This window comes from Aquarana catesbeiana, linkage group LG05 (genome assembly GCF_042186555.1).
Source record: "Aquarana catesbeiana isolate 2022-GZ linkage group LG05, ASM4218655v1, whole genome shotgun sequence".
Taxonomy (NCBI): Eukaryota; Metazoa; Chordata; class Amphibia; order Anura; family Ranidae; genus Aquarana; species Aquarana catesbeiana.
Window position 1 is genome coordinate 607,316,717 of NC_133328.1, and position 12,600 is coordinate 607,329,316.

Sequence of the window (12,600 nt, forward strand, 5' to 3'; positions counted from 1 at the left end):
CCATTTATCATCTATCCATCTATCATCCATCTATCCATCTATGCATCCATCCTATATCTATTCATCCAGTCATCAGCTATCCATTCTTGATCTATCTATTCTCCATCAATCCATTCATCCATCATCTAACCATGCATCCATTCATCCTTTATCTATCCATCCCTCATTTAGTCATCCATCATTTATCCATCCTCTATCTATCCATTGATAAATGCATCCATCCTATATCTATTCATCCAGTCATCATCTATCCATTCTTGATCTATCTATTCTCCATCAATTTATTCATCCATCATCTATCCATGCATCCATTCATCCTTTATCTATCCATCCCTCAGCTAGTCATCCATCATTTATCCATCATCTATCTATCCATTGATAAATGCATCCATCCTATATCTATTCATCCAGTCATCAGCTACCCATTCCTCGTCTATCCAATCTCCATCCATCTATCCATCCACTAATCCAAGCATCTATCTTCTATCTATTCATGCAGTCATCATCTATCCATCCCCCCCACTTATATATCCATCCACTTATCTACTCATCCCTCATCTATCTATCTATCCATCATCCATGCATAATTTATCCATCCATTGATGTATGTATCCATCTATCCTCTATCTATCCATCCATTGATCTATGCATCCATCCTATATCTATTCATCCAGTCCATCAGCTATCCATTTTTGATCTATCTATTCTCCATCAATCCATTCATTCTTTATCTATTCATCCAGTCATCATCATCCACCCCCACTTATCTACCCATCCTCTTATCTATTCATCCCTCATCTGTCTATCCATCATCCATTCATCATCTATCCATCTATCTATCTATCCATCATCCATTCATCATCTATCCATCTATCATCCATCTATCCATCTATGCATCCATCCTATATCTATTCATCCAGTCATCAGCTATCCATTCTTGATCTATCTATTCTCCATCAATCCATTCATCCATCATCTAACCATGCATCCATTCATCCTTTATCTATCCATCCCTCATCTAGTCATCCATCATTTATCCATCCTCTATCTATCCATTGATAAATGCATCCATCCTATATCTATTCATCCAGTCATCATCTATCCATTCTTGATCTATCTATTCTCCATCAATCCATTCATCCATCATCTATCCATGCATCCATTCATCCTTTATCTATCCATCCCTCATCTAGTCATCCATCATTTATCCATCCTCTATCTATCCATTGATAAATGCATCCATCCTATATCTGTTCATCCAGTCATCAGCTACCCATTCCTCGTCTATCCAATCTCCATCCATCTATCCATCCACTAATCCAAGCATCTATCTTCTATCTATTCATGCAGTCATCATCTATCCATCCCCCCCACTTATATATCCATCCTCTTATCTACTCATCCCTCATCTATCTATCCATCATCCATGCATAATTTATCCATCCATTGATGTATGTATCCATCTATCCTCTATCTATCCATCCATTGATCTATGCATCCATCCTATATCTATTCATCCAGTCCATCAGCTATCCATTTTTGATCTATCTATTCTCCATCAATCCATTCATTCTTTATCTATTCATCCAGTCATCTACCCATCCATCTTTATCCAGAATTGGTTTCTTTATTACAGGAAGGACCAGGCTTGTACATTTACGTCACATCTCTTTAATCACCAAAGGCCATCAGCTCCTCAGATAACCATCAGTTTATATTTCAGCTGGGCACAGCCTGTAATTCTTCCATATTACCTCTACAGATATATTCAATGATGTGTGATGAACACTAATGGGAACAACGTGTCCAGGAGAAGGCACACAATATGCTGGAGGCCAGTGGGACATATTAGGATAAGCTCTCTTTGTCGTAGCTAAAGCAATGCTATGAAAAGCCAACACAATGGGTTTTGTTTATTGTGTGCACCTGGGGGTGTCCAGTTACCTGGCGTTCTGTAAAGTGATAGTGGCACAGCTTTTTCCACAACAGACGGTCCTCGCTGAGAACTTGCAAATCTGAGGACACTTGACCCAAGCAGACAATGTCCCTCCCATCCGTTAATCTCTGTATGATGTTCATTTGCAGACACAAGGGGAGATCGGTTAAGGTCATTCCCTTAACAGCGGGCTAAAAGATAGAAAAAAGACAGTGCGTTAAAAAAAGTGAGGGATGCAGAGGGCTGAACACCACCACTTCTTGCACTTCTTCTGCTGTAAACATGCAACTTCATATCATAAGAAGATCAGATTATCTGCACAAAGGGCCAGGAAGCCCACCGTGGCCCAGCAGGCAAGTTAGGCAACATCTAACGTTAATGGTGCCAGGCCAAAGTCTGCTGGAACTCAGTCCCTGGAGGGCACAGATTGGACAGTATAGAAAACCTCTTAATCCTATGGAAGCTGTCATTGCCGACTTTTTTTTCTACAAAATGCTGGTTTTCCAGGCTGTCTTATTAATCTGTATTTTCTAAACCACTGACCTAGAACAAGTATACAGAACAGGAGTTCCAACTTTACACTAACTATTACCCATTTGCTTTTTCCAGGTCTTTGACTCCCAATATTGAAGCCTCAGATAACAAGCATTTTCAGATGGAAGTCAACAATGGCAGCCTTCTCTAAGGCCTGGTTCACACCTATGCATTTTTTAGTGCATTTTCAGTTTTGCAGAAACACACTATAGTCCATTTACCTTGGTTTCCTATGGATGAAGTTCACATCTGTGTATTTTATGGAAAGGGCCAGGGATTTTTTTTCCTCTGGCTTTTGGTTCCATAGACTTCAAATGGATCAAAAATGTGTATTGAAAAAACGCAAAATGCACCTGGAATATGCAAACGGCAACCTGCATAGGCGTAAATCAGGCCTTGGGCTGGATTCACACCTAGGCATTTTTACTGCTTTTTGTATTTTGCAGATTTGCACTACAGAACGTGTTCCACAGGAAACCATGTTAAATGGACTGTAGTGCAAATCTGCAAAATGCAAAATGCACTAAAAATGCATAGGTGTGAATCAGGCCTAAAAGTGGAACTTTAGTCAGAAAAATAAGTCCTGCTAGATCACTTAGGGTTGGTCCCTTTTACAGGTATAGCTACAGGTATAAGCGCCTATACTGTTTAAACTCCAGTAATTCCCTATCACACTGCTCTGCACATGCTCAGTTACTACCCATTTTTTAGCACTGTGCTGAAAATGTAGAAGGCCAATCTGCTGACAGCCTAAAAATTTACTGCTGCTCAGGGGCTCTGGGCTTCAGCATAATGGCAGCCTCCAGTAAGAAGAAACAGGAACAATACTGGGGGCAATCTACAGCACACATTCATTTTGATAACGTTATTATTAACCACTTAAAGACCAGCCACCTCAGAGATGATCAAATACCACCAAAAGAAAGCTCTATTTGTGTGAAAAAAAGGCATCAATTTTGTTTGGGTACAGCATCGCACAACCGCGCAATTGTCAGTTAAAGCGACACAATGCCGTATCACAAAAAATGGTCTGGTCATTAAGGGGCCCAAAATCCTTCTGGTCCCTAAGTAGTTAAGGTGGAATGTATGTTCCTTGCTAAAGAATATTATTTTTTATTAAGTTGTTATGGGTAAAGTTCCACTATAAAGTCCAAGATCACTAATTGTTAAAAAGCTTAATGAAGCTTCTGCTAACCCCACTCAATTAAGTAAACTATGACAGCTCCCCCAAGTGTCATACCCACGCCTGTGCACTATCATCGCATAGACTTGAATGAGTTGCTCCTGTAGCAATGCATCCCATTCAAGTCTTCGGGGCATCAGTGTGCAGGTGTGGCTTGCCTGGCATGAAGTTGTTTGGGCTGTAGATAGCATGGAAGGCCTCACTCATGAGAGAAGGCAAGAACCCGCAAGGGGATGGCAACGTTTACTGTATTGAGTGGGCCAAGGAAAGGGACTGGGGGGTATTTTTAACAATGAATGAACGTATACTTTAACAACTAAGCTATTGTAGGAGATCTGGCAGTACACAGGTAGGTGGTGGGTGCCAACTTACCCTGGTGATCTTAATGTTGTGCAGTTGTTGCAGCCAGTCCAGAATGGTCTCCATCCTAGGGACCCAGAAGTTAATGTTTCCCACCAAAACAGACTTGCCATGTCCCTGCACCAGCGTGCACAGTGATGCATACAGGGTCTGTAGCAATTCCTTTATCAGACGAATGTTCTGTTGATCATTCAGAACTGCCAGAACAAAAATGTAAAAGTAAATTGTTATTAAATCAACGGCATTAAGCATGGTCTTGTTAGAACAAGGATCAGAGTATAAAAAGGAAACAAGTGACAGTTCCTTAAAATTAAAGTGGAAATAACCCATCGATTTATCGGTTTAAAAAAACAGTTACATTCATGGCATGTGCCGGAAATGTAACTGTCACATTGGTTGTGCTCTCAGCCAAACTGTCAAACCATCCAGTGGCTGGTGTCATGTCTGATCACATGTGCAGCACAATGGCAGTTAAAGATCAAACAGAGGCCAAGATGGCAGCTTCCTTGGCTGAAAAAGATAGGAAGGTTTAGTTCTGCTTTAAGGCAGAACTGTAGTCAGTAAAGCACTCTCCCGCCTAACTTCGTCCCTTAAAGTGAACCCGTACTTTGTCCATGCAGGACAGAACCATAGCTAGTAGTAGTTAGTCACATGTACTTGGACTTGTTCTGTAATGTTAGAGATGATTCTCCACTCATCTAAGAGGCTTCCTCGGTTCATTAGTGTGTCGGGAACATATTCCACCTTTATAGCTACATAACTTGGTCAACTTATTGTCCAACTTACTCATCCATCTTTTTTATTTATTTTTTTTAAAAAGGCAAACGCAGAAGGGCATGAAATACTTACCCATGCTGTAGAAGTAACCAGGATTTAATTTACTGGTCAAGTAAAAGAGAAGATGAATCTCCCTAATGGGGATACAGACAGCAATAAAAAACTGACAGGTTTTCTAATCCCTCTCCACTCTATCCAAAACTTAAAAAAAGTTTTGCCTTTAGTTATACTTTAAGCAACAATTCTTGGTCACCTTCCTGCCCAGAAGCTGAGATTTGGCATTAAAGAAGCAGCAGCCAACTTCTGTCACTCTGCTTTCCCCTCCTGCAAGTCACTTTTCTGCATGTGTATATGCAGCAAAGATGCACATCTTCACTGGTCTCACAATTCGATTACGATTATCATGTCAACGATTTGATTAGATTCCGCAATGCATCAAGATTACTGCCCATGGTTTTCATCAAAAAAATTCAAAAATTCAGAAGAACTCAATTTTTTTTTTATTTTATCTGTTCTTAAAAAAACAACAAAAAAAAACCAAAACAAAAAAAAACACAACAACACTCTCTGCATGTAGCAAAGTCTAAACACAGCAGACAACTTAAAGAGGAGCTCCAGGCTCCACCCAAAATATAGGAGGAGATGGTCAGAGACTGCAGACATACTAAAGGAGATGGTCAGAGACTGCAGACATGATACAGGAGATGGTCAGAGACTGCAGACATGATACAGGAGATGGTCAGAGACGGTCAGTGACTGCAGACATGATACAAGAGATGGTCAGAGACTGCGGACAATGTCCCCATAACAGCCCCCCAAATGACAATGTATGCCATTTCATTAATTATGGTTTATGTATGTCTTATTGATTTATTCACATAACAATTTCATTGATACCTTTTTTTGTATGATTTATGGTTTTGCTCATCACTGCCCCACACATGCAATGCATGGCAGGGCTGCATAAAGCCATGCATGTGTGGGGCAGTGATGAGCAAAACCATAAATACAAAAAAGTTATCAATTAAGTTGTGATGTGAAGCAATCACTAAGACAATAAGACATATATAAACCATAATTAATGAAATGGCATGGTCACTTTATTATTTTATTACGGTCATAATTTGGCAAATTTGCACATAATGGTGCATCAGATATATACTGTCAGTATCTAATTTAAGTATCTGATGATGACAGAGTGTGCACTGGTCTCCCGCTGCCTGCAGCAGCCTGTTGTGAGGAGGACGGAGAACAAGCGCAGGACGCTGGCTCGGGTCTACCGTAGCAGCCTGTGTAACAGTGAGCCAAGGATGTCTATCTGGGGACCAGGAGTCAGGGACACTCGGCGGGCGGCTGGGGACGACATCAGCGGGAGGCGGGAAAAGAGGGCACAGCTAACGCCCACGGCTCAGTTCGGAGAGAGTCAGGGCACAGTGCGGCGCATGAATGACATCATCTGAAAATCGATTATGCCGGTCGTAGCATCGATGCCAAATCGCGGATGGCTGAATCGTGATACATCAATTCTAGAATTAAATTCAACAACCCTAGTATGCAGCACAGCAGATTGGCTCCTACCTCTGCCCATTCCTCTCCCAGTCTGAGCTCTATTGTAAAGTGGGTAAAAAGAAGCAAAATCAAATTCAGCTAGTAAATATATTATATATATATATATATATATTATATATATATATATATATATATATATATATATATATATATATATATATATATATATATATATATATATATATATATATATATATATATATATATATATATATATATATGTATCTCTATCACTGCATTCTAGTGCACGTTTTTTTATACTGGAAAAACGGTTTCCTTTTTTTCATCCAACTCGAAAGGAAAAAAAAAAAAAAAAAGGAGAAGAACAAGCTTAATGTTATTCCTGGAAGCAAAACAGCATCTCTAACATTTAAGGTGACTGTTTATGCTGAGGCTTTCCAAGGCAAATATTTATTTCTCCTGATTCGGGCCCCTGGATTCCAATCCAGGGGCCCCTGAGGGTAAAGCTGGCTATATGCTACGCATTTTCATCATCCAATATAGTAGGAAACTGAGATTTTACTCCATATTCACCCTAAAAGGGTAAACAATTTTTTATGCTTTTATTACTGCAGCCAAAACTCTTAATTTAATTTTGGATAGTGGGGGAGGAACAGTTAGAGTCCCTCTCTTTTTTGGTTTTCTTTGTTCTTACTCGAGTGATTTCCCCATCACGGCCTTTTTAAAATAAATTTCAGAGTAATTATAATTAACGCTAAATTCTGGGCACAAACTCAGCAGAATATAGTTCTCAAACCACAAAGGATATAAATTCATGTTGTGTGCACCAAATTACATTGCAAATGCAGATATTACCTTATAAAAGTGACATAATTGCTGTACTATATGCAGCCTCTGCTGTGAGCAGAGCTGTGGAAGGAGCCTAGCAGGCTCCACCCACTACAAATTGCCTGCAAAGAACTACAGGAGGGGGCGGAGACAAGACCAGTCATCCTGCACAAGGAGAGAGCAGCAGTGAGCGGTCTTTATTAGAGGAAGCTCCTGCACAGTGGTAAAGTCTCACACTTGATTACTGCACAGATCTAGAACACAGAAGTACACCAAGATTTAAGAATACCAATGGCTCTTGTATTCTCTTGCAGAGCTATTGGCTGAACTAGACAGACTTGTGTCTTTTTTCAACCAGACTAACTATACACACACAGAACCTCCAGCAGGGCCAGGACAAGAGGTGGGCAGGAGAGACAGCTACCCTGGGTGCAACGGTTTATTGCAGGGATGATGCACTCTGATCTGAACCTTAACCGAAGGGGGGAGGGGGACACAGTTTGGCATTTTTGCCCTGGGAACTGGATTACCTTGTCCCGGCGCTGACCTCAAGCATTTGACAATTGCAGTTGTGTTGGATGTCCGGCTCTGCACTGTGGTCCCACCTGCTGAATTCTACATCTCTAATGTGTCCCAGAGTGTGCAGCATGGACAAAGCACAGGTTCACGTTTAGCACCCTTACCCTCACCAGTCCTAGTAGCCAGTGGCACTTCCGTTGTCGAGTCCCAGCTCCCACTGCTCATAAAAGGTGCTATGTGGTGCCATGACGTCACTACGTGTCCACCACCCTGTCTGAGCCCACCCGAGTTCACGCCCACTGCATACGCAGTTCCAAAGCTGCTGTCTGCACCAGACATTTACGGACAGTTTGTAAATCGGCTGGTTTTTTACAAACTGTCCATAAATTTATGGACGTTTGTCAACCCTGATACACTGGTGGTTTGACCCATCAGCACCATATCCAGACATTTTGGAATACCAGGGAGATGCAGTTATAGTGTCCAGCCCCAGCAGCCTCAACATCTATGAAAGACTAAATTACACGGTGGTTGAATGCTGTACAGAGCGGTACCAGAGTTTTGGGCCATACATATTCAGGTTCAGAATTCCTGCGTTCAGGACTTGCGTCTCTGAACACATATGGCCCTAAATATGAGTACTGCTTAGGAACGTGTCCACCCAACACATATTTCAGCCTGTGGCTTCCAAGTGCTCAAAAATGCCAGGATATGAAGTGAATGAGCCAATTTGCCCATGTGTATGTAGCCTTATTGGGTCATGGCTACCCTGCGGAGGAGCACCAATGGCCAACAGTGGAGAGGAGCTCTAACTTTACCCCGATCCCCTTGGTCTCCATGTAGCATCCTCTTGTCCTTTTGAGTCCCTCTTTTGGTTTTGGGCACCTAAAGATTAGCACAGGCTGTACATGCATGATGTCCACCCCTGAACAAAAAGCTGTGCTCTTACCTTTCTGAACCACCTTCTCCAGTATATTCATGTAGTTCTTCTGGGCAATGCCACTCAGCGAGGTCAGCTGGGACTTCGCTATCAGTTCTAGCAGCTGCGAAGTAAAAAATAGGAATGTCAGTTTGGTCAAATCTATGGACTTTTTCAAAAAGATCCTCAATAAGTACAGATTACAAATCAGAGAAAAAAAATTGTCAAAAAAAGGGGGACACGCTTGTATAATATTAAAAAAAGTTGCCCTTCATGTAAATATATTACAGTGCAATAGTGTAGTGTTTGTAATGCAATATCATTTTATTTAATATGGAGGATTTCAATATATTTCAATTTTCCAAATCATCAACAGCTTTGACATTGAATAGCCCTGAGTGGAGTGGGTTGCTGGCACAATGGTGGTGTCACATGGAAAAGAACTTGTATTCGAGAATGTAAACTTCACTTTCCAGCCAGCAGCCCCGTCATCAGGTGTCAGACACTTGTGGTCGTCCGTCATCCAGCTCAGCGACATGTGACTTGTCACTTGTACCAGAGAATCATGATTCAGTCCCCGATCAACTTCCACTGCATGTGCCAGCAGGTCTACACAGCAGAGGAACGCACTCAACAGGTGGAACTGCTGGGTTCAATTGGGTTCACCAAGCTGCCAACTACCTACTGGGCTTAAAAGGGAACTCCTGGAACATAAATTCATGCATTCTACATTAAAGTAATATTTTCAAATGCAAATAGTGTCCCTAGCTTGGTATCAGACTCATGTAATCCTCTTTACAGTAAAACTCAGACTTGAAGAGGGAGGGGCAATATTAGGGGCCAGTCATATGCTGAGAAGTAACAGGCTGACAGGAGCAGAAAGCAGAGGGATAACTCCATCAGACTACTGCTGCACCAGTTACACGCTGAGGGCAGGGAGGTGACTAATGGTGGGAACACATACTTCATTTTGATGATTGATATAAGATGGAGGCTGGGTTCACACTATAACATGCAGCGGCTCACAGCAGGAGTCCGGTGCGTCTCCATTCACAGTTTCAGGTCCGATTTCAGCCCAAATGTTTGGCTGAATTTGGACCTGAAAACGGACCAAAAGACGCACAGGACTCCTGTGCAAATCGCACCGGAGCCGCTGCGGAGATGTGTGAACCAGCTCCATAGAGAGTCAGTCACAATCTCCTGCTATGCGAACTGGATTCGGGGGGGAAACCCGCATCCAATTCGCATAGGTGTGAACCCAGCCTTAACCTAAATGATCAAATCGCAAAAAAAAAAAAAAAAAAAAAAAGCCACAACTTCTCTTCCAATCAATTTAGACTCACTTTTGATTGGATTTGTGCAAACTGAGTCAATGGGACATGGAGGAAAAAACTGACTAAGGCCTGGTTCACACCAGTGCGCTTTTAGTGGGTTTTCAGTTTTGCAGAAACACACTACAGTCCATTTAACTTTAATTTTCTGATGGGTCGCATTCACACCTGTGCATTTTATGGCAAGGGCCAGGGACTTTTCTGGTTTTTCGTTCCATAGACTTCAATGTATCAAAAACGTGTATTGCAAAAAGCACCTGGTTTATGCAAACTGCATAGGTGTGAATTAGGCCTAATTCTCTCCCTATCCCCACTTGTAACTGAGTTGCACTTCTTTGGTGGGGAGGGGGGACTACTGATTCCCACTTCCTCAATCCTCGCTTAGCCAGTGATGACGCCATTTATCCTGCCAACTCCCCACCCGCAGCCTTCTGGGACACGTCACACCTCCCAGGAGGCTGCAGGACCAGCCTCCCCGCACCAGGTGATCTCAAACATATGCAATGGGGTGCCCACTTTCATTTATCAGGGAGTCACAGCCAGTTTCCAAATCCAAGATGGCGCGCCAGGGGCCCGCAGTATCAGATGCAGGAAGACAGCGTTGGAATCTATGGACTGGTTAGTACCCGATTTTTAAAACTCGGCCGCTACAATTAAAAAAAATGTAAAAAAAAAAAAAAAAAAAACGCACCATGATGACTTTCCTCTTTAATCATTCTCTACTTATTCCCCCAAAAAATTAAAAAGTTTTGACTTTCAAAATAGTTTAGGTTTGTGCATATATTTCTGTATTCCAGACAAAAGATTGTATTCCTGTTATTCATTGGGAATGTGTAAGCTGTTAGTCACCTATTCCCCGCAGTATTCCTCCACTCACACCAACCAATGACATTCCAGCCAGGCTTTTTTTACCATGTTATCAGCAGCTGGTCAATGCGACTGAGCCGCAGAAAGCAAAACACAACTGCTGGATAATCCTTTGACACAGCAGAGTGCAATGTATCTGTGTAATGCCAGATAAAAATGACTGCTCTAAATATATATGAACAGCTTGCTTTGCAGCTCTTGGCACAAGAACTTAGAGCTTGAAGACTTCCCTGTGCATGGTGCGGTGATCCCAGACCTGAATGGGGAGCAGGTACCAATATAATGCCCAGTGTGCATTACTGAAGGTGGGTCCTGCTCCCATCAATGTCGGTATGGTGAAGTATCTCCACTCATTGCTACCAGCCCAACAAACCTTATTAGGACTGGTCCAGACCTCCTCTCTTGTACCACTACTAAAGGAGGAAGCAGAACCTGATTATGTAATGACTGAATAAAGTTGCCCCCTATGTATATTTGCAATTACAAACTTTATATGCAAATATTAAAGCTGATGTCTAGGCAATCAGTTAAATATAAAGAAAAAAAAAATTTAAAAAAGGGGGCTGTTCCATGTTAAAAATTTTTACATTTTGGGTATTTGCAATACCCACTCTCTATGTACCTTATACCCCTTTTCCTTTTCTATACAATAAACTTTATTGCGAAAAAAAAGGGGGGCTGTTTTACAGTGCATCCAGAAAGTATTCACAGCGCTTCACTTTTTCCACATTTTGTTATGTTACAGCCTTATTTCAAAATGGATTAAATTCATTATTTTCCTCAAAATTCTACAAACAATACCCCATAATGAGAACATGAGAAAAGTTTGTTTAAAATCTTTGCAAATTTTGATAGGGACTCTTATGTAAAGGGAGACTTCGATGTAAGGTGGACTTTGATGGGGTCTCTAACATAAGGCAGACTCCAGTATAAGGTGGACTTTGATGGGAACTCTGACGTAAGGGAGACGGCAATGTAAGGTGGACTTTGATGGGAACTCTGAAGTAAGGGAGACTCCAATGTAAGGTGGCCTTTGATGAGGTCTCTGATGTCCACCTTACATTGGAGTCTCCCTTATTTCAGAGTTCCCATCAAAGTCCACCTTACATTGATGGGAACTCTGAAGTAAGGGAGATGCCAATGTAAGGTGGACTTTGACGGGGACCCTGAAGTAAGGGAGCTCTGATGGGAGAGTGATGTAAGGGGGGCCTATTTGTAATTTCTTTGCTTTATTTCATAGAAGTTTTTTTTACGTTGTTATAAAGCACATTAACAAAAAGTATAACTTATTCATTTAAATCTGATTTATTAATTTACAAAACAGTTTTTTTTTGGCCTATTTGTAAGATTTACAATGTGGTCCTTGTACTGAAAAGCTTGGGGACTCTTGCAATTGAGAGTAGAGCTAACTCATAAAATTGAACCCTTGTTACATAAATAAATAGATCTCAAAAGACAATTACTACACCAGAAAAATGACACCTTGCTTCAACACAAACAACATGTCCAGGTTTGGATTGGATTTTGGATCAGGCATAAAATGTTTTAAATGTCTTGTAGAAAAATGTTGACAGGTTGATGGATTTGTTTTGGCCTATAGGTTAATGATGTAAATATTTCTCACATTCTCGCACATTGTAGGGTATTGATGAGCTGAACTTTGAATCATCATCTAATATTGTTCTGCCAACAGAACGCATCATGGTGGATTGTGAGGATCCAAATATACCAGATGTTCTCCCAAGTCAGCATGGATGGCAGGCAGTCATCAGCTGAGCTCAGAAGAGTCTGCAATTGAGCCGGGACCTTATGGCCT

At 41.4% G+C, this 12,600-nt stretch overlaps 1 protein-coding gene across 1 annotated transcript in view; it reads right to left on the reverse strand.

Moving 5' to 3' along the window:
- The window catches only part of FBXO32 (F-box protein 32), a 43,970-nt gene that overhangs the window by 10,551 nt on the left and 20,819 nt on the right, over window positions 1-12,600 (reverse strand). Inside the window, exons 5-7 of the mRNA XM_073632217.1 lie at window positions 8,617-8,710; window positions 4,026-4,210; window positions 1,945-2,127 (exon numbers count right to left, since the gene is read on the reverse strand). Coding sequence (XP_073488318.1) covers window positions 1,945-2,127; window positions 4,026-4,210; window positions 8,617-8,710 — 462 coding nt within the window. The remainder of the gene's footprint in view (window positions 1-1,944; window positions 2,128-4,025; window positions 4,211-8,616; window positions 8,711-12,600) is intronic.